This window comes from Sylvia atricapilla, chromosome Z (assembly GCF_009819655.1).
Source record: "Sylvia atricapilla isolate bSylAtr1 chromosome Z, bSylAtr1.pri, whole genome shotgun sequence".
Lineage (NCBI taxonomy): Eukaryota > Metazoa > Chordata > Aves > Passeriformes > Sylviidae > Sylvia > Sylvia atricapilla.
In genome coordinates, this window is record NC_089174.1 from 30,312,488 (window position 1) to 30,334,706 (window position 22,219).

Below are 22,219 nucleotides of genomic sequence, written 5' to 3' on the forward strand. Positions count from 1 at the left end.
CTGAATATCTCTCTCCAGACCACCAATTATTTTGGGGAAGGATAAAAAAAAAAAAAAAAGAGCTATTTTTAAACTTTAAAGTTAATTACCTTGCAACAGTCACAGCAGAGAATTACACTTCTATTCCAGACGTTAAAGTGCCTATCCCAGTTTATCCCAAAAGAACATCAGTCTTACAACATTTTGGAAAAATGACTCAGTTTTTCATAGTTGGCCAAGGTCTCACCTTGACTCATACAAGTATCTAGGGCTTGCATATGTAACTGGTTGCAAACTAAAAACAAAAAAATTCTGGGCGGAGGGAAGGGTGTTAAGCCATTCTTCCACCAGCAGTTTTCCACAGCTCCCATGGTTTCACACATGACAGCTGGAAAAAGCAGAAAAGACCTCTTTTTGACAGTTCTTTTGACAAGAAAGTTGTACAACTTCAGAATGTTTTGAACACACTAAAGCAAAAAGATAAATCAAAATTAAAATCAAAAAATCATAATCAGTGCTTGTTATTGACATTTCTCCCTAAAAGTGCTAATGAAAGGGACTGTCCATATTTTTGGTTTTCTTCCTTTGCATAAGTACTGTCTGGATTATATCTCACTCCAACCATGCATTTCTTTTTGTAAGGAAGTTGGAGGAAATCCCTGAGATTTTTAATGGAAAACCAGGGTTGAAGCAGTCAGAGCAATTCCGTTCCCCACCAATCACAACCAAACGGTTCCTGAGAAACGCTGAGCTCTGCTGAATATTGTTTTGAATAGCAGCATAAATGAGTTTGGCAGCAGTAGCTCCCTTGGTTTACCTCTCCAGTGGGCTGCCCTGAGACACTTTTGTGCTTCACCTAATATAAATCAGGCTATTACAGCTCTTGGCACCAAATCTGGAGCTCTTGTGCTGCCACCAGGGCAAAGGCAGCTAGTGTGGAGCAGCTGCTGTTACTGGGAAAAGTTATTTTCACTCCTCTCTTCACAGGAGGAGCAAGTGAATTTACGCCTGCAGGGCTTGGTCCCTTTGCCCTATTTCTCGTCTCCACTCCCCTTATTTTTCAGTAGCAAAACCAGCTTTTATCCTTCCTGCTACAAAAGACCATTTTCCTTGCTTGGAGTAATAGCTTGGAAACAGCTCGTTTCAGCTGCAGCCATGACGATCACAACAGCATCACCCAAGAAAAAGCTTTGGAAGAGGGATTTTTGCAAGTACTAGTTGAGAAGACGTTTGGTGATATTTTTAAAAGCAGAAAGTGTTATTGTGTTTTAAACAGACTGAATTGCATGAAAAATTTTTATGCCAGTTTCTTCTCCAAACTAGATTAATCTGCAAGACTCGTGATTTGTTTTGTGTGCTATTTTCTCATGTCAAACATGATAGAAATACCATAAAAACCTGCAATATATCTTAAATACTCAATGCTATGTCTTTGTGAGTTTTTTTAAACTGCAAGACCTCATACAAGAACTGCCAGTATAAGTAAGTAGAAGTCTCTGTCACATACCTATTTCTTCTTTTTTTTTTTGGACACTCTTTATTGCCTGACTAAACTGATCTCAAAATCCATGTAAGAACATCCCATTGATATCAATAAATCCAGTATTGTTTTAACTTCATTCTCATAACAAAACACATTCTTATGCAAAGAAGGCAAGACAGAGGCTGATGACTTGCCCCTAGCAGATTAAAATTAAATTTATTCTGCTGTGTTTCTCTTTACTTTCACCACTCATCTGGAGAGTTTGTAGGAAAGGTAATCTGCCATGCATTTGTATAGTGTCAGCACAACGGGTAGTGCAAAGGTCTTTTAATGATAAACCATGTAAGGACAAACTTTGCAATTCAGCCTTGAAAATGGTAGTGTCAGTGCCCTTGGTGCCAAGTTCATTTGTCACCTCACAAGTTCATGAATAAAGGAGACTTCAGACATGAATTCATGGTGTTATCCTTGATGCAGATAATTCTGCCTTTGTGAAGTCTTATTTCAACACTCTTAGGATGTGTTCATTATGTATTCTGACTTAGGTTGTTGGAGCAGAACGTTGCTCTGGGGACATATTTTTCTAAGTTAAAAAAATTAATTTTTCTCTGCCCTTCATTTTCCTGAGGTCGTTTTCTCTTTTTCTGTCGACCATCTCCATTGAATGAGGCTGCCCGCTTCCGGAGGTTCTGGTACCTCAGCTGGCATCTATTCTCTACTCCTACACTCTTCCGTCCAGTACGGAGGCCGAGGACTGATGAGACAGTGTGACATTTGGAGATCTTAAAGGTCTCTTCCAGCCCACAAATCCTATTGTAAATTAAACTTCTGCAAGTGGCTACAGCCCGCAGGTTGGTTGCAAAAGCGAGTTGCTAGACACTCGTAAAACACCACCAGACACCTTGTCGAATCTCTCACCTCTTCTCAGGGAGAGACTGGGACCCCAAAACCCATCGGGCATCTCTCCTGTCGTTCGCGCCTCTTTCACACATCCCTGGGATGGGGCCATCAGCGGCGGGGACGCCGAGGGCTCGGCTGTCACCGCCCGTACCGCCCGGGCACGCCGGGGGAAGGCGAAGGGTGCGCCGCGGCCTCCCGCCCTCCTTGCGCCGAAACCACTCCCCGTAAAGAAAGTCACCAGGGGGTGGGGAAATGGTGACAGCTCCAGGAAGCCGCCGGCGGCGCCAGGAGACACCGAGGGGAGGCAGCCCGCGCGGTGGCAGCTCCCAGCCCGCGCCCGTCAAGCCTGCCGACCATGAGCTCCCCGCAGCGCCAGCCGCTCGCCCACGTCTTCAAGGGGACTTTTGTGCACTCCAGCGCCTCCTCCCCCATGGAGATCCTCCACGGACGTCTTCTTGGGGTGGACGATAACGGGACAGTGAGTGGGGGGCTCGGGCTGGCCGTCGCGGAGGCGGGCGCGGTGCGGGCGGCGGGGGGATGCGCGGCGGCCGCTCCCGGTGCGCCGGGCGGGGGCGGCGGTCCCGCAACCCGCTAGCCGCGCGGTCCGCCGGCAGCCGGGCGGCCCCGAGTCCGCCCCCGAGCTGGCCCGGGGCAGGGCCGGCTCCGCCGGTCCGTGGGGAGAAAGCGGAAAATTTTCGCTGTCCTCCCGTCTATCGGGGCAGGCGCCGCGGAGAAGGGATTTCGCACTTGGGGGAGCTGGAGGTAACCAGGGTAGAAGCGTCTCCTCCTCACGAGCCTGCAGCTGGTGTAAATCTGCTTGTGAGGTGTGCTGGGTGTTCCCAGAGCAGCAGCGTGCTGGCATTCTTTCAGAATCTCTGTTTTCTTTCAGTTTCACAAGCTGTTATTCTCAGGGGATCTAAACAGTGATGGTGAGTAATAGCTGTGTGTCCACTGCACAGCGGTCTGAATGAGGATTTCTTGTCTTCTTGTCACAAAAACAAAAACAAAAAACAAAAACAAAAACACAAAAAAAAAAAAAAAGGAAAAAAAAAAACAACCCACCCCCAAAACACCAAAACCCATGGCATATACCCATAAACAGAAGGACAGTGATGTTGGGCGTTTTAGTAGTATGATCTAAGCTTAGCTTAAAACAAGCATTGCACTTACTGATAATGCAGGAGAGAGTCTGGCAAGGAAGCAATGTCATTCCCTTAACAGTATCACACTTGAAACTCAGTTTCACAGGTTGTGTAAGTAGGCTGGTGATTTCTTGTAGACTCAATAATACACATAGGCATCCTATGTAAAATTTTAAAAAGTAATTTTCTTTCTTGCAGCTAAAAAACAAGTTGCAGTGTGTCAGGCTTCAGTAACATCTCTGCAAAGATGTTACTGTAAATCTCTGTAAATCTCTGCAAAGCCCATTTTGAGTCCTAGCTGTATTTATTTTCTCTATTCTCTTTGCGGGTGAACAAAGGCCTATTTCAAGACAGTGCTTTTATACCTGTTGAGGAGTCTGGTGCAAGGTGTATTGAAGTTTGTGAGGAGCTGTATTTTGATGAACAGAAAGAGAATAAAAATAGTTATGTATTGGCTGGTGTCCACTAAAGCAATAGGTTTGAATGAAAAAAATGTTTGGCTGGTGTAACTCAGGTGCAGAAGAAAGAAATTCATACCCCATCCCACTCTCTTTAATGTAAGTTTATGGAAAAGTGTCTCTACACATCCATATGAAATTGAGATCTTTTAGTGATTTTCCTGAAAAAGAGGTACCTTAGTAAGCTACACCTAGGGATCTGTGCTCTCACTTACTCTCTCTCCTTCTCCTAGGGAACAAGGATTCACAGTATACTGTTTCCCTTGCATAAAAGGGCAGAAGTTGAGGGTTTTTTAAATCCATTAAGACACTATCTTTCCAAAATAAAATTCCCACCAGAACACAGTGACAAGCACTTTTATTTTATTCTCTGTTTATTAGAAATTCTTGACATTTTGATATTCCAGGGGCTGATAAAATGAGTATCCCATATGCTCTCTTCTCTCCCTATTACTCGTAATGTTGCCTTATGCAGAACAACCACTGGAATCACAGAAGAACTGGCTTTTCAAGAAAGGCATAGACTTAGAAAAGTATAGCTAGAAAATCACTTGGCTTTATTATTCAAATTTACACCAAAACTGCTTAGGTTTTCCTCCCAAAGGTGTAAATTTAACTGAATAGGTATCCTTTTACCTAGCGTTGCTTACTCCATCATGGAAAAATTTTGTATGGTCTCTGACACTGTGCATTAGACCTTGTATGAACAACTGGGTCCTGTTTTGCAGTGTGAGTCCCTGTATGTCCTCCAAGGGACGTAAAATGTCATCTTTCTCTGCTTTGCCCCAGATGAAAAGGAAGTTTTATGAAGAAAAACATTGCTTTCAGGTATAAAACTCCAAATTATCATCAAGTTAGCAAAGTAAGGACCATGTTTAACTGAGTGGTTTGTAGAGCAGTGTAGCATCTCTCTTGAGGAACAGCAAGGAGAAAGACCAGCATTCCTCAGGGTAAAAGAAACAGACGTAGGTGCAAAATGTGAGTTGTAATTGAAATGTTGGCGCAATTGTCCTAGGGGAGTAGAATATTAAGTAAATTGGGAAAAGCTAAAATTGGGAAGTAAATTGGGAAGCTAAAAGCCTTTGTGAAAGAAACAGAAAGAGCAAGAGTTGTGGAATAAGGATTTTAAGCATAAGGTCTGATTTAAGCCTGTTAGGACAATGAATGGACATGAGTCAGCTGTACAAGGAGGAAAGCACCGAGGTACCAACATCCATCTGGAGTTCATTGCTTAGCCTTTTTCAGCAGGATGGACAGTTTTGGGAACTAGGCAAACAATAGGCATCATGTCTCTAATTGCAAAAGTCATTTAATAACTTTGAGAACAGGGAGGGAAGAGAGCATGTAGGAGGGGAGAGAGACCCTTTCTCATGTTCACCTATGAATGTCATACCCAGAAACAAAGTAAGACAGCCACTGCTGGATCCAAATCCTTCAGCCAGTATCAATTCACTTACCATTCTCTTGATAGCAAAATATTCACGCTGTGGTGCTTGAAGGCACTCAGGGTTTGTTGCCTCAGGGTTGATGCATTATTTGGTTGATCAACTGTGTTTTAATGGAAGAGTTTTGGGCATCGCTTGATATATAAAGGGCCTGAGTTGGTGACAAGTGTAGGGAGATCTTTTACCCCTGATCTTTGGATGCTTTAGCCCCATTACATGAGTAACACATGAGAACTTATAGAAGTGTTTGGACAATGGTGTTAGCAGCCACTGATTCTGCTTTCTGTGGAATACCTTTCCCAAAGTTCCAGTTATTCTCCTTGACTTCCTTCTTCAAAGCTGAAGCTCTTAGTCTTGCCTTGACTCTGTAGTGTCTCTGCTGTAGAATTTCCTCTTGCTTATGTGTTGAGTGTTGAGGTGCAGAACTAATTTAAAAACTATGCATCCAGTTGTTTACCTTGAATGCACAACCAAATACTGGAGCAAATATCCAAGCCCAGAATCTCAAAGCTTTCAGTATTAGAAATGCATCCTAAAGCAATGGGGAGCAACTCTGGCTGACTAAGTAATTCCATTGGGACGTTTGTTTGAAAAAATGTGGATGTCTTGCTAATTTACCCATAGTCTAATTCAACCATAATGGACCAGGTGTCAGATTTAGAATTGAGTTAATGTATCCAGCTTCCTTAAAACATATTTTCTTCATTTTTCCATGATTTAAGTATTTTATTTTTCTGCAGCCTAAGAGTACATAACAGCCACTGCTTTTCCATGGCAACGCCTGTTTCCAGAATTTGTCATCTGGTGTTTCATGTTTCTCTCTCTCTTTTTTTCCATCCCTCTTCACCCATCTTCCCCACCTCCAGCAGCTCTAACATTGCTTATTCTGCATTTTGACTTCAGTATCTGAATGACATTTTTTTAATTGCACATCAAATATTTAAGTAGGTCTGTATTCCAAGCCTTCTGCCGCTATACAGTTAGTTAAGTTGGAGGTATTTCTCTTTGCATGGAGGACAATATTGCTTCTTGTGAACTATTATTGGAACACTATAATCTTGCAATTTTTCTAGTGTGGTATTTATTTATACAACATTATTTAAATATTTTTTCTGACTGAAAATGTAAAACACCTGCTCTTTAGACAATATAAATCATATCAGCCATGATTAACTTAAAAGACTAGGCAGCCAATAATTTCTTGTCTACAGTTTAGCAGCCTTTACAGTTTAGCAGCTTTGCTTACTTTTGTGTATGGAAAAAACCAGAAAATGGTAAATCTCTATGCAAAAGAAACATATATGTAAAAATGGCAGTGTTTTTTTAGTTCTCTTGCTCCTCCTCCTAGATTTCTTCCTATTGCCATTTTACAAGTACTATGTCTTGTCTTTTCAAATGTGGTGGATTTTTGTGGTTTTTTTTTCTTTTTGACTGTTGACCTAGAAACTGCTGTCATGAGGGTGATACAGGCCCTCAGTGTGGACATTGTCCCAAGAGCAGAAGGATACTGGTAGAAGGAAGAGTATTCCTTTGAAATTAGGGGAATGAGCACTTTCACCAAGGGAGTTAGAAGGCCATGAGTTGGTTTCTGGCAGAAGCTATGGTTAGAGGCAAGAATCTCTGTAAGCTCAGGTAGGCAGTCTTTGGCCAGAGGAGACTTCCAAGTTCTCTGAATTGTCAAATGTTGGGGGAACTTGGATCCCACTTGGAGCCTGTAGTGGGCATTGCAGTTCCTAGCCGCCACAATCTGTTTTCTGGTGAGCTGTCATGCCTATTAGTGATAGACCAGAGAATCAGAGTTGAGAATTCAGCTGCTGAGAGTCATGTTGCAGATTAAAATACCATGGAATTTAAAAATAAATATGAAATGTGCTAAAATTCTGACTAGGCAACAGCAACTCATCATTAGTAGAATGTGTGTTCTCTAGGAGTCAAATGGGGTTGAGTTTGGCTCCAGATTGTAGGGTTTTATTTGAAATAAACAAGGATCTCAGCATCTTTGTTTAGCCTATTCTGAAAAAAAAAATATTAGCTATATTTTTTCCCCTCAATTTCTTTTCTCATCCTAGGCACTGAAAAGAAATTAAAAAGATAAACACAAGCAGAAAATTAGAAAATTCTTAGCTTGATGTCAGTCAGTCATAGGCAAAGCAGGTAATATGACCCCTCTGGTTGTGGATACTGTAGCTGCATTCCTGTAAGGCTGTTGTACACCTCTTCAGCAAGTGACTGTACTGCTAGCACGATGCTACATTATGGGACACTAAGGTCTGTGCTGTTCTGCCCGTGTATTACCCGAGAAGGAATTACTCGTTTTTATTACAAGTTATAAGACGGGTGCGGTTATTCACTGGATTATGAGAAGCTGTTTCAAAATCATGCTTGATAATCAGGAAGAACAAGTGTCTCAATGCAAAACTAACACCTCTGTAGTGAGTGCGTAAAATTGGTTTTAAGATATAGCTTGTTTTGCCTTCGCATAAAGCTGATGTGGGATGCAAGTTTAAAGCACTTAACCATGTTTTTTTTTTGTTTTTAGATTGTGTTTGTGGAACAAGCTGATCAGCTAGAGCAACTGGCTAAGACGTGGGGGTTCAAAACATCTGACATAAGACAGCTGAGTAAACAGTATGTGTTTTGTTAAGATTAACTTCAGCAAATGCGGTTTGTTCTTTGAGTGAGGTAAAGTGAGTCTTTGGAATACATTTTGACAGGGAGCACTTTAAATCCATGTGATGCCCATAAATTTAATGGGCAAAAATTACATTTCAGGGCAGTGGGAGCTCTTTACCCAAGGGTGCCTGTGTTCTGGACGTGACTTGGAGGATAGACAGTCCATGTTGGTTTTGTGTTCCTTGGTTTGAGATTGCAGACATGGCTGATTTGTGCTCACTGATGTATACTGCACAGAACAAAATGCCATATTTAATTTTCAGGCATAATCACCTCTGTGCTCACAGAAGTAACTGCCATTCTTTCTTGAGATCACATTTTATATCCATTTTGTTAGCAGTGGGCTGTGCCTGACATGAAAGTCTAGATGTAGTAAATGTAGATAACACACGATACTGCAGATATGAAATTAATTTGCTTGGTCTTTGACACATTCCATAATAAAAAATAATACAGTTAGGAGATTTAACCCTTCTAAAAACAGAGCTTTTAATTTCTCACCATACTGCAGCTGGAGCATTTATTTTTTCTTCATCCAGCGAAGCCCCTAGCTTTATGGTGAAATGAAAAACTTTTGGACTGTATCTACTACTCTTTGCATGTAGCAGCACTGTAAATGACTTGTGGTTTACAATTGAGAGCTGCAGCATCCCTCTAGTAATCAGTTGTTAAGAAAACTTTATGCTTTGCTGAAAGGCTAATCACACAGTATATATGAGTAATCAGATATTTTCTCCACTTGAAATAGCCTGAGAAAAATGTAAGGTGCTGAGAATATGGATCAGATTGAGAAAGACTTTTCAGCATTTATAGCCTGAAAGAAAACAGAAAGAAGGGGAGCTAAAAAGAAACAGAAACCAGTTCATTCAGTAGTCAGGGAGAAGGGAAGAGGAGTGGAAGAAATGTTTCACAGTAAGGAGTTTCAGTGCAAAACAAAATAGCCATAGCAACTTCCTAGTAATGTTGATATATTCATCCCTGTTATTGCATGAACATTACATGACAACATACAGTTTTACAGTTACTTTGTAAATAGGCCTTTCCTGTCAAGATACTGAGCAGAGCTTTTTTCACCAGTGTCTGTGTCTGCATTTTTAGACACAGTGTCTGTTCATCCATTAAGCCTGGAAATTAATTGATTTTATAGATCTATATAGACATGTAAAGAATATAGAGAAAACTGGCACATAGGAAGTAACATTTTGTAAATACAATGGTCTGGAAGCTAGAGGCATTCCATCTATATCCAACTAAGAAACAGGACTGTGTACAGTCTTTTTCAGGTGGAGTCTATAGTGGAGTAATTTTAGTTATTGTGGAGTCGGTTCCCCTTTGTTTGTTGGCATTTAGGGTGGGTCAGTATTAGAGATAATTAGAATGATCATGCTCTTATACTGTTTTTCTCACAGTTGGATATATATATTTTGCTGTGTTAATGATGCTACTCAACTGCTTCTTACCAAAAGATGGGTATGAGTAGAGGTACAGCAGGAGTTAATAGGCTGATGATGGAAAAGACAGATTAAGCTATACTTGCCATTTATTCTGGTAGATTTTTCTCAAGTACACTCTTTAAAACAAAGCTAATTACCGTGGAGAATTTTGAGGCATTTTTGGATGTAGTATTTTTTGATTATTATAATTTTATTTTCTTTCCTTAGTGAATTCTTCATGCCAGGATTGGTTGATACACATATTCATGCCCCTCAGTATGCATTTACTGGTACAAGAGTAGACCTGCCTCTTTTGCAGTGGTTGACTTCCTACACATTCCCAACAGAAGCCAAATACCAGGACAGTGGTTTTGCAGAAGAAGTGTATACCAGAGTTGTTGTAAGTTCCACGAATGACATTTTCCTACTTGACGATATTAGTTTTTGTGTAATGTAGGTATGTTTTCAGAAGGTCAGCAGAAGTAGTAGAGAATGTTTTACTGTCATGGAAACCAGATAAAGCCGAGATAGCCACTGTTCTAATTGCTATCCAAGATTGTCTGTTACTAGTTCCAGTCTTGTTTTGTTGTTGCTGGCGATAGAGTTAATTAAATCGCAAGGTTTACAATGAACTGTTTATCACCTTTTCTGAATAAAATGACCAATATCTAATCTACTCTTGGAATTAATACAGCCAGCAGGTGCAGACAACAATGAAGCAGTAAACCAGCATAGTAAAAAAAATTAATGAAATTCAGGGGATGTTTCCTTTTCTGCACAAAAATCCTCTATTATCAACTCCCCATCTGCAAAAAATGCATGAAAGAGAAGATACTTTCCATAGCTGACAAATCTGGTGTGTTCTGGAGTAGTAAAGGAAGCCATTGCTGCTGCTAAGGTCCTTATAGTGGGAATGTCTTTCATTGAATGGGCCTTACATGGAGTCTCTCAATGGTATTGTGAGACAAAGAAAGACTATGTTTAAGCTAGGCTGGTTCTGAGCTTTATAAAATTTTTAAGATTGACTTGTTAGACAACAAGCAGCTAGGTCATATTGCAGAATACTAGTTCTATCCTATAGCTGAAATTTATCCTTTAATATGCAGACTGAAGCATCTTCAACATATTAAATTATTTGGCCAGCATAATTTGCATTGCATTTGTCTATTACTGTGACAGCATCTGTTGTCAATTTAATAACATAACAAATCTGAAATAAATAGTTATACTGTTCCTTGCCACACAAACGTGAAAAGAAATTAATTTCTGCCAGCTGCCATGATAAAAACATATAGAAGCAGCTTGCTCATAATCTCTAGTGATGACACGTCTTCAACTGCTTAAAATATAGAGATGACCTCCTTAAAATATAGAGGTGACCTTTGAGCTGTGTGCCCAACACACTGTTACATTGCGCAGGTTGAGTGACCCTGGCACATCTAGGGACCTCACCCTGCTAGGTATGTCACAATATCCTCTGGAAAAGACCTCGCCAGAGAGAGGTGGAAGTCAGTTGTGGGAGCCTGAACAGCACAGCCAGGCTCTCCCTAATCAAACAGAACAGGGTCAGGAAAATGTCTTCACCCACAGAAGACACAGAATACCAGTCACTCTGTAGTGTTTGATGGGGCCTTCACCTGTTAATAGAATAATAAACTTCACCTGTTAGAAACAAGAATAAACTTTCATAGGGAAGATCTTTTTTCATAAGTATCATTGTGCCTTTGAAGTTGTAATGAAAATACAGTTGATTTTTTCAAATCAAAATCCTGTTTCCAGAAAACACTTTCTATGCCCAGCAAAAGAAATAATTCAGGGGAAATTTTACTGCTTTTAGCTGGAACCTCCTCTTTGTGCTGATGATTTGGAAATAGAATGTTTTTAGATTTAATTTAACAATGTTGTTAGGATTTCAGAAGTAGAGGGTTATGAATTTTAAAAGGTAGGAAACATAAAGGTAACTTGTGTCAGTAATCACATTGCTAGTTTTGAGACTTTTTAGGGACTCTTGAAGATTTTCATTTTAATATTGTAAGGAAAAGACCAAGTTTGGCTTCATGTTTGTCAAGTAATTACCTCTAGCCTTCCTCTAAACATTGTGTTGGATGTCCAACCTTCTATCTCATTAAAACAAAAGAAGAAGAAACTTTTCAAATTACTTAGCAGCCAGAATCCAAAAGTATAGTTTAAGTCTGTATGTTGGATACGTGCTCAACATAGTTTTTGTCAGTCCCAAGGACAAGAGAAGCTACGAATTTCATCATGACATAGTGTAACCAAAATTCATGGTCATTTATTATTACGTTCCCCAAAAGTAATATGAAGAGGTGTGAAGCCCCATTTCCTTTCAAATGGTATATTAGATAAATAATTAGCTCATAGTCTGAGCAGTTGTGCACAGTTTACATTTATAGTTAAGTTTGTTATTTTGTGTTTGGGGACAACAAAGGTTTTTGGTACATGAAAACCTGACTTGTTTTTCCAGCTAGATCAGGTTGCTGAAAGAAAACCACCATGTTTCCCAAAAACCTTGCTTTGCTGACACTAGATAAATAGTGCGTCACCATGAAAATTGGAGAGCCTTTCATAACATTAAGCTAGGAAATAACAAAAATGACTAGTTGTTTGTATTTCTATATATAAGATGGAGTATTTCCAGTTTGGGGGAAGGAATATAGACTGGTTTCTATGGGTTTAGCCATTGCAAAAATTCTGAGGAATTTTTTGTATTTATTAACCCTCAGACTTAAAAAAACTTTTATGAAATTAAAAATCTATATTTTTACCTTCTCACTTCACTGCAAAATTTCACAATAACTAAATGTTCTTGCAGTTTGAAATGAGACCTCCTGTTCTGTATTTTGGCAGCTTTACTGATACTTTTTTTCCAGACAGTTGAAACTGATTTCTTTTTTTAGAGACGAACTCTAAAGAATGGCACGACTACAGCTTGCTACTTTGCAACAATTCACACAGATAGTTCCCTTCTTCTTGCTGAAATTGTGGGTGAGTCTAACAGTGATTTTTGAAGGATATTGTGTGGAACATGTTAGTTGAAGGAAACAGTATTTAGGAGTTTTAGACTAGCTAGGGATCTTTCTCCTAATTTGTTTTTTATTCATTGCACCTGTCACACTGTGTCCCCAAATCCCACCTGTTACCCAAGTTCACTTAACCACCTCTATCCTACTGTGGCTATTCCTTGTCTCTTCACTCCCAGATCTGCTGCTGGCTGAGATTGAATTAGGTCTGCTGGACTTCTTCTCCAGCTGCAGCTCTCTGCTCTTTCTAACCTTTTGTTATTTGAGGTTTGAAAGAACTGAACGACAGGAGGCCTGTGTGTCACAGCCATCTTCATTAAGAAGACTACCATTAAGACTATCATTAAGAATTCTGATTTTGGTTAAATTGCAGTAATCTAGTTCTCATTTGTAAAGCTGGGTATTTATGTGGAAGACAGCTCCTATTTAAATGTTATTTGTTTCCTTTTTTCCTCTTGTCTTTTTATACTTAAAAGTCATGTGAATGATCCTAATTGAGAGATAAGAGAAGCATAAATTCTGGTAATCTTAAATCAGAAGCTAGGTGGGGTGGACTTTGGTTTTTTGTTTCAGTACAAGTTTTGGTGATGGTTTCTGAGAACCAGTGACTCTGAGATTTATATTCTAATGCATCTCAACAGATAAATTTGGTCAACGAGCATTTGTCGGAAAAGTCTGCATGGATGTGAATGACAGTGTGCCACAATACAGAGAGATTACTGCTGACTCTGTCCAAGAGACAGAAAGGTAAATTGATAAATTGATAAAATTGATGGCATAATCTTTTTAAAAAAGATTTTTCATACATCTGAAGAGTGAATGTGAATCTCTCTAAGAGCTTACAGGTGAGAATTTATTTGCAACAGGTTTTTTTCTTCCAACATTATTGTTCCTTACAATCCTGGCAATTCCTGCATATCTAATTGCTGCACAACCCAACAGTAGCATCTCCCTAGCTTTTCCAAAGAGAGGGAGTAACGACAGATCTAGAGTTTGAGAGGAAATGTGTGTTTTATGCTCCCTATTTTCCTTTTCACAGTTGTGTGTGTGTATGTCACGGGACCTGACATATGGTGGTGAGGTGGCAGCCATTTCCTTTGTCCCCATTAATTTCTAAGCTATTTCCTTCCACCATTTAGGTTAAGGCTTTATTCAAATTGTAGAACTCAGCTTTCATATACCCCTTTTCTCACAGCACCAATCAAACTACTCCAATATGCAGCTGAGAGAATGAAGAATAAAATGGAAGGCAGCGTTTGTAGTGGAGGAGAACCAGGACTGGAGTATGGCATAGTATCATATGTTTCTCTTGTCTTTCACACCCATCCTCCAAAACCAGTTAAGCAGACATGCAGCTCTTCTCATGGAACTATTTATTTACTTATATAAATGTTTCAGATGTCACACTTGTCCTGGGTTGTAGTTTAGGATGTATTCTGTCACCATCTTCAGTTAATGGCCCATCAATGCCTTTTGCATGACTCAGAGATAACTCCCTCCCGGTTATCTCTCTCTTTAATGGGCCATTAAGGCTCTCTTCCATGACTCATCATCCCATTGTGAGATGCTCCACCCATGGGGAAGAGCCAAGCATTCTCACCTGGATATAAGCTGGGATTTGGGACAGTAGAAGCAGCCCTCACCCACTGGATTCCCAGAGGACTGGAGCTACCAGACCTTTCTACAAGATTTCTGTTTCAGGAAGACCACCTCATCTGGACTGTTTCCATCACCCTGATCAGGTTGTATTCTGACTCTGTCAGTGTTTTTTCTTTTTGTATTTATTTTATTTTATTTTATTCTATTTTATTTTCCTTTTCTTCTCATTAAATTTTATTCCTGACTTAGAGCCTCTTACTTGGTTTGTTTTCAAACCACAACATATTTTTTATCCACCCCTTATTCTATTACCATCTACAACATGCCTAAATCAATACATTCTTACAGATGAATGCTTATATACATACAGAATGAAAATTTTAAGTAAGAGCGGTGTGTAAGTTAAGTTTTCCTGTGGTACACAACGGGTTTTTCCATCTTTCTGCATTACCCACCAAGTGTAGCCAGGTTTTTGAGCAAAGACAATCCCATGGATGGGTCTGCCTTTGCCTGAAGTGGGATTAAACTAAACACTCTTTCCTAAAATGCCCTTCATGTGTACCACAGGTACTTTGTCTCTATCCACTGCGTGTAAGGGTTCAGACTGGGCAGGACCACCTCGATTGATAGACCCTCGGGTGTTGACCATCCATGTGGCTTTGGCCAAGTTTAGTTCCCAATTCTTGAAGGTTTCTCCACTAAGTGCCTTCAGGGCAGTCTTTAATAGTCCATTGCACTGTTCAACTTTCCCAGCAGCTGGTGCATGATAAGGAATGTGGTATATCCATTCAATACCATGTTCTCTAGCCCAGGTGTTTATAAGGTTGTTTTTGAAATGGGTTTCATTTTCCGATTTAATTCTCTCAGGGGTGCCGTGTCTTCACAGGATTTGTTTTTCAAGGCCCAGGATGGTGTTCCGGGCAGTGGCATGAGGCACAGGGTGGGTTTCCAGCCATCCAGTGGTGACTTCCACCATGGTCAGCACGTACCGCTTTTCTTGGCGTGTTTGGGGAAGGGTGATATAGTCAATTTGCCAGGCTTCCCCATACTTGTACTTTAGCCATCGTCCACCATACCACAGAGGCTTCATTCGCTTGGCCTGTTTGATTGCAGCGCAGGTTTCACAGCTGTGGATGACTTGTGAGATGCTGTCCATAGTGAGGTCCACCCCTCAGTCACGGGCCCATCGATATGTTGCATCTCTTCCCTGATGACCAGAGGTATCATGGGCCCAACGAGCTAGGAATAATTCTCCCTTGTGCTGCCAATCTAGATCCACTTGTGATACTTTCACCTTGGCAGCTTTGTCTACCTGCTCGTTGTTGCGATGCTCCTCATCAGCCCGGCTTTTGGGTATATGCGCATCCACATGTCGAACCTTCACGGTCAGCCTCTCTACTCGGGCGGCGATGTCTTGCCAAATGTCAGCAGCCCAGATGGGTTTTCCTCTGTGCTGCCAATTGGCCTTTTTCCAGCGATTCAGCCATCCCCACAGAGCATTAGCTACCATCCATGAGTCAGTGTAGAGATAAAGCCTCGGCCACTTTTCTCGTTCAGCAATTTCTAAAGCCAGCTGGACAGCTTTAAGCTCTGCAACTTGACTCGATCCACCTTGTCCCTCGGTAGCTTGTGCAACTTGTCGTGTGGGGCTCCATGCTGCAGCTTTCCATTTCCGGTTAGCTCCTACAATTCGGCAGGAGCCATCAGTGAACAGAGCATATCGTCTTTCAGTCTCCGGTAGCTCATTATATGGTGGGGCTTCCTCAGCACGTGTTACTTGCTTTTCTCCTTCTTCTTCTTCAGATGATAATCCAAAAGTTTCACCTTCCGGCCAGTTCATTATAACTTCCAGAATCCCAGGGCGATTTGGGTTTCCAATGCGGGCGCACTGTGTAATGAGGGCAATCCATTTGCTCCATGTAGTATCGGTGGCATGATGTGTGGAAGGAACCTTTCTCTAAAACATCCACTTCAGCACTGGTAGTCGGGGTGCCAAAAGCAGCTGTGTTTCAGTGCCAATCACTTCTGAGGTGGCTTGAACTCCTTCATAGGTGGCCAAGATCTCCTTCTCTGTGGGAGTGTAATTGGCTTTGGAGCCTCTGTAACTTCGGCTCCAGAATCCCAATGGTCGGCCTCGAGTCTCCCCAGGCACCTTCTGCCAAAGGCTCCAAGACAAACCATTGTTTTCAGCTGCGGAGTAAAGTAGATTCCTTACATCTGGTCCCGTTCTGACTGGGCCCAGGGCTACTGCATGAGCAATCTCTTGCTTGATCTGAACAAAAGCTTGTTGCTGTTCAGGCCCCCAGTGGAAATCGTTCTTTTTGCAGGTCACCAAGTAGAGAGGGCTCACGATCTGACTGTACTCAGGAATGTGCATCCTCCAAAAGCCTATGGCACCTAGGAAAGCTTGTGTTTCCTTTTTGTTGGTAGGTGCAGACATGGCTGTGATCTTGTTGATTATCTCTGTGGGGATTTGGCGACGACCATTTTGCCATTTGACCCCCAAGAACTGGATTTCTTGAGCTGGTCCCTTAACCTTGCTTCTTTTAATGGCAAAACCAGCTTTCAGCAGAATTTGGATAATTTCCTCTCCTTTCTTGAAGACCTCCTCGGGTGTATTCTCCTATATGATGACGTCATTAATGTACTGCAGATGCTCTGGAGCCTCACCCTTTTCCAGTGCAGCCTGGATCAGTCCATGGCAGATGGTGGGGCTGTGTTTCCACCCCTGGGGCAGTTGGTTCCAGGTGTACTGCATGCCCCTCCAGGTGAAGGCAAACTGAGGTCTGCACTCCACTGCCAAAGGAATGGAGAAGAAGGCGTTGGTGATATCAATGGTTGCATACCACTTTGCTGCTTTGGACTCCAGCTCGTACTGAAGCTTTAACATGTCTGGCACAGCAGCGCTCAGTGGTGGCGTGACTTCATTCAGACCACGGTAATCCACCGTCAGTCTCCATTCTCCACTGGACTTACGCACCGGCCAAATCGGGCTGTTGAAAGGTGAATGGGCTTTACTGACCACCTTTTGGCTTTCCAGTTTACGGATCATCTCATGTATGGGAATCACAGAGTCTCTGTCAGTGCGGTATTGCCGACGGTGTACTGTTGCTGTGGCAATTGGTACTTGTTGTTCTTCAACTTTCAGCAGTCCCACAGCAGAGGGGTCATCTGAGAGACCAGGCAAAGTATTCAACTGTCTGATGTCTTCTTTCACTACTGTGGCTATTCCAAAAGCCCAACAATATCCTTTTGGATCTTTGAAATATCCATTCCTGAGATAGTCTATGCCGAGGATGCATGGGGCCTCTGGGCCAGTCGCGATAGGGTGTTTCTGCCACTCGTTCCCAGTTAAACTCACTTCGGCCTTTAATACAGTCAGTTCCTGGGATTCTCCTGTTACTCCTGTAATAGAAATGGATTCTGTTCTTACATATCTTGATGGCATCATGGTACATTGGGCCCCAGTATCAACCAATGCCGTATATTTTTGTGGGTCAGATGTGCCAGGCCATCGGATCCACACAGTCCAGTAGATCCGATTGTCCCTTTCCTCTTTCTGGCTAGAGGCACGGCTCCCTTATTCCTGGTCATCGCATACGCTGTTCTCTTCCTGTAAATGTGTTGCTGAGGTCCCTTCAAGAGGATCAGTCATATCATCATTCCTGTAACATCTGGAGTTCTGTGCACGAGAGACCGGAGCAACACTGATTCTAGATGAGCTTTTTGTGGTAGGCATTTCTCTTTTCAGTTCACGTACCCGGGCTGCTAAGGAGGAGGTGGGTTTTCCATCCCACTTCTTTATATCTTCTCCATGCTCCCGAAGAAAAGACCAAAGGTTACCTCGGGGTGTGTATCCTCTCTCCCTGGCTGGGGGACGCCTGCTCCTAATCGCAGAGACTCTCATCGGCCCTGGTGAGATATTGTAAATTTCTTCCTTAAGTTCTTTTTTCAGTTTCTGATGGCCTTCTTCAATTAAGTTCCTGACTTGCTCAGCCAGTCTTGTTTCCACAGATGAGACATGGGCATGAACTGGGGCGGTGTCAGTGTCCTTGTAAATCCTTAGTTTATTAGCCAGGACACCTACCTTGTCCTCACCTTCTCTCCATTGCAGTGTTGCCAGGTAACGTGAGTACATCTCTGGTCCAAGCCGTGCAAATCCCCACCACATCCGTGATGTGCACTGGACATCATCTGGGCTCTTAGGAAATCTCTCATCTTCTGCAAAAATGATCTCCAGCACAGCCAATTCCCTTAGGCATCGGATACTTTGTTCTATTGTGTTCCATTTTCCTTGGTGCACTAGGAGGTCTTCTTTATAAAGGTATCTGTTTTTCACACTTATTAGCAGTCGCTGCCAGAGGCTGAGAGTTTTTTGGGTTTTTTCAATTCCCTGGTCAATGACCACATCCCGGGACAGTGATCTCATTTGCCTGGCTTCAGTTCCATCCAGAATGGTGTCATTGGCTGCAGCATCCCAGATGCGGAGCAGCCAGGTGAGGATGGACTCGTTGGTCTGGCGGGTGAATTCCCTTCGCAGGTCACGCAGCTCACCCAGAGATAGAGAGCGGGTGATGATCTCTGTCTCTGTCTCTTCAGCTGAGTGCGAAGGTCCTGCTCCATCCTCGTCAGTCGCTATGCGGACTGATTTGCTCCTTGATTTCTTCTTCTGAGTGGTGGCAACTGCTACTGGTTTAGGCTGTTCCGGTTCAGTGACGGTTTGTGTGGAGATGCTGACAGCACTTTTGGTTCCTTTCTCCTCTGTGACAGTCTGTGTAGTTGTCGATGTTATTGCTTTGCTTCTTTTTACCTCTTCTACTTCTTTAAGAACATGCTCCAACACACCATGTAGTGTTTTGATTCTAAGCATGGTGCTTAGAAAACAAAGAAAACAGAGAAAACAAAGCAGGACTAACAAGAACATTATGCTGTCCTTGGCATCCAGAGGGTACTCAATGTTTTCAAAAACTGCTGTGTCTTTCCTGAAAAGCTGGAAAAAATCATTCTTTACTCCTCCCCACAGGGGCTGGGTGAGATTGTTGAGGCTCCAGACGTAGCATCCTAGACTAGAACAAGAATACAAAACTGGGTATATATTCTGAATAATGTTCATTGCCTCAGATTTTATCAAGCAATGGACATAATAGAGCAGTAAAGCAATTTTGGTACCATATCCTGGTCTACGCAGGAGTATTAAGGCCGGCAGATAGTGCCCCACGTTCGGAAAAATATAGAGAGGTAGGTATAAGACACATGTAAGCATGTTGGGCATCATAACAGACAGGTGTCTTCTTCAATAAAATTGTAATTTCTGACTTTTCTTATTGCCTCTGCCCTATGTTGGGCGCCAAAAATATGTTGTGATTTTAAAACAAACCAAGTAAGAGGCTCTAAGTCAGGAATAAAATTTAATGAGAAGAAAAGGAAAATAAAATAGAATAAAATAAAATAAATACAAAAGGAAAAAACACTGACAGAGTCAGAATACAACCTGATCAGGGTGATGGAAACAGTCCAGATGAGGTGGTCTTCCTGAAACAGAAATCTTGTAGAAAGGTCTGGTAGCTCCAGTCCTCTGGGAATTCAGTGGGTGAGGGCTGCTTCTACTGTCCCAAATCCCAGCTTATATCCAGGTGAGAATGCTTGGCTCTTCCCCATGGGCGGAGCATCTCACAATGGGATGATGAGTCATGGAAGAGAGCCTTAATGGCCCATTAAAAGAGAGAGATAACCCGGAGGGAGTTATCTCTGAGTCATACAAAAGGCATTGATGGGCCATTAACTGAAGATGGTGATAGAATACATCCTAAACTACAACCCAGGACAACACTGAAAGACAAAACCCTTAAGAGTAATATAAATATCTTAAGGCATTTGTGTGAGATCACTTCCTTATTTTTAGAAATCATGCTAAAGGCTTGATAATAAAAGTTAGAAATGTTCATGTATTTCTGATGGTGTTTATTTTTAAAGACATCTTAAAAGCATGTAGTATTAGTTACCTTCACTCTTTTAACATTTGTTTTCCTCTGTGTAAATCCCCAGCTTCCATAATACAGCATAAGTCCTGCAGAATGGGCCTGAAAGAAGCAGAATTTACAGTTCTGATAGTTTTAAAAGCTTCAGAAGGATCTAAATAACTTTCTTTTAAGTATCTATCTTGTGCCTCCATTCCTTTTTTTCAGTTGTGTAATAAGAAACTCAACTTTGTTTCTCAACTTCGGGTGAGAGGTTGCCAGAAGTGCTACATAGCTGTCTAGGGAAGAGAGCTGTGTACTTCTTGGCATGGATCTGGAGTACTCACCTGAGTCACAGCAATACTATTGCAGAAGGATGAAAAAGCTGTTTCATGTTTAAGAGGGCAACAGGTTTTTGTTGTTCTGTTTCTTAAGAACATAAGAAATGTGATCTGTCTCACTGTCAGAAAATGGACTACACTCATTTCAGCTACTTAGAGTTAATGTCCAGAAATATTTGTACTGTATGCATGGAAATAAGGTACAATTCCAAGTGCTTAATATATTAAATTTAAATTCACAAAGGATTTGAAACTACCTTTCTTTAGACAATTTAGTAAAAAGTTAGGGAATTGAACCCTAGATTGCCATCTGTGGTACTATTATTTATTGTCAGCTGCAAAGATGAGAACCTATGTTCAAGTCTGTTCTTGAACAGGAAGACAGTGATTTGAAGCTGAGCTTCTTTCCTCCTGGAGAAGTGCATAAGCAAACACACTCTAGAGTATGTTTGCAAAACATATTTCATCACATTTCATCAGTTTTGAAATAGCTCAGCTGTCAAAGAATGTGAGAAAGGATGAAAGCAACCATACAGAAATTTTGGCTTGTCACCTGGGCATTGTGTTTCCATTAGAGCTTCTGCTCAAATGAGTATTTTATTATATCAGATTAATCAGTAAGAGGAAAGACAGGCAGATGATAGCTAATTCATTTTGCATTTTGGCTCTCAAAGTTAGGCAATGGGGGGCTCAAACTCCTTTGGTCATTCAGAAGTTGAACTCAGGTCTCTTACTTCCATCTGGTGATCTAGCATGAGCTTCAGGCTGTGAATGTAGCCTCTAGCATAATTTTCTTGTCTGTCTGAAGACAATTGATAAAATTGATACGTATGTTGTGATCAAAAGGACACAGTTTTCTTACTATGAACTGTGACACAGAAATTCACAGACATCCTGTCCAGAAAGCATCTTAAGCTGTTTTTCAGAAGTCACTTACATACACTGAACAAATGGACTTGCAAAGAATTTCTTCCTTCTACACTAGAAAGAAGTTTAGTTTGCTCATCTGCACCATCTGTAGTGACTGCTTGGGGGTTTTTGTAGAGTTCTGAAGTACTATTTTGTTCAACACAGTAAGTAAATCTTTATTTTCTGGAAGGTAGATCATCTGTAGGTTAACATTAATATAGGCATTTCCAAAAAATCAAGGGTTCTTTAAATGAATGAGGATATATGCATCTACTGTAAGATATAAAATATTGCTGCATCTTTTAAAATCTGGATTTGAAAAGGTTTAAACCCTGCAATTTGAATTCATGGACAGACAAATTTAATTTGGTATGTTTTTTCTTTCTTCAATATTGCAGCTGTAGGTTATAATTATGTTTTCAATTCATTTAATGCAGCATGTGTTTGGTTTTCAGGGAGAAGTCAGAATAATTTCTACTTGTCTAATGTCAAGTATTTAAATGAAAAAATGAAAAAGTATTTAAATAGTCTGCATGTTCAGAGTCAAATTCAAAACTAGCATAATTTGGTGCCACTATCCTACTGCATTGTGTTCCCTCTTTTCATTTCATCTGAAACTCTGGCTCAGCATTTTGTAAAAAAATTGATCTGTCTGAAACGTTTAAAAGGGTATCCAAGTATACATTTTTTATATTTTTCATCGTTTATAACATAAAGAACAGATTTATGAGAACTTTTTTTCTATCCTTTTGCAGGTTTGTTAAAGAACTACTGGAAAAGAAAGTAAGTAATCTTTTTGAATTGATTTCTGTGTTCATAAGATGCTGCGTTGAACACATAAAATAATTAATCCTGCTAT

At 41.1% G+C, this 22,219-nt stretch overlaps 1 protein-coding gene across 1 annotated transcript in view; it reads left to right on the forward strand.

Annotated features, from left to right (window-relative positions):
- The first annotated feature begins 2,614 nt into the window (after nucleotides 1-2,614).
- Nucleotides 2,615-22,219, forward strand: part of GDA (guanine deaminase) — a 29,133-nt gene continuing 9,528 nt past the window's right edge. The window contains 7 exon segments of the mRNA XM_066339827.1: nucleotides 2,615-2,712; nucleotides 2,714-2,840; nucleotides 7,947-8,035; nucleotides 9,742-9,913; nucleotides 12,432-12,519; nucleotides 13,196-13,301; nucleotides 22,116-22,143. Of these exon segments, the coding sequence (XP_066195924.1) occupies nucleotides 2,615-2,712; nucleotides 2,714-2,840; nucleotides 7,947-8,035; nucleotides 9,742-9,913; nucleotides 12,432-12,519; nucleotides 13,196-13,301; nucleotides 22,116-22,143 (708 nt within the window).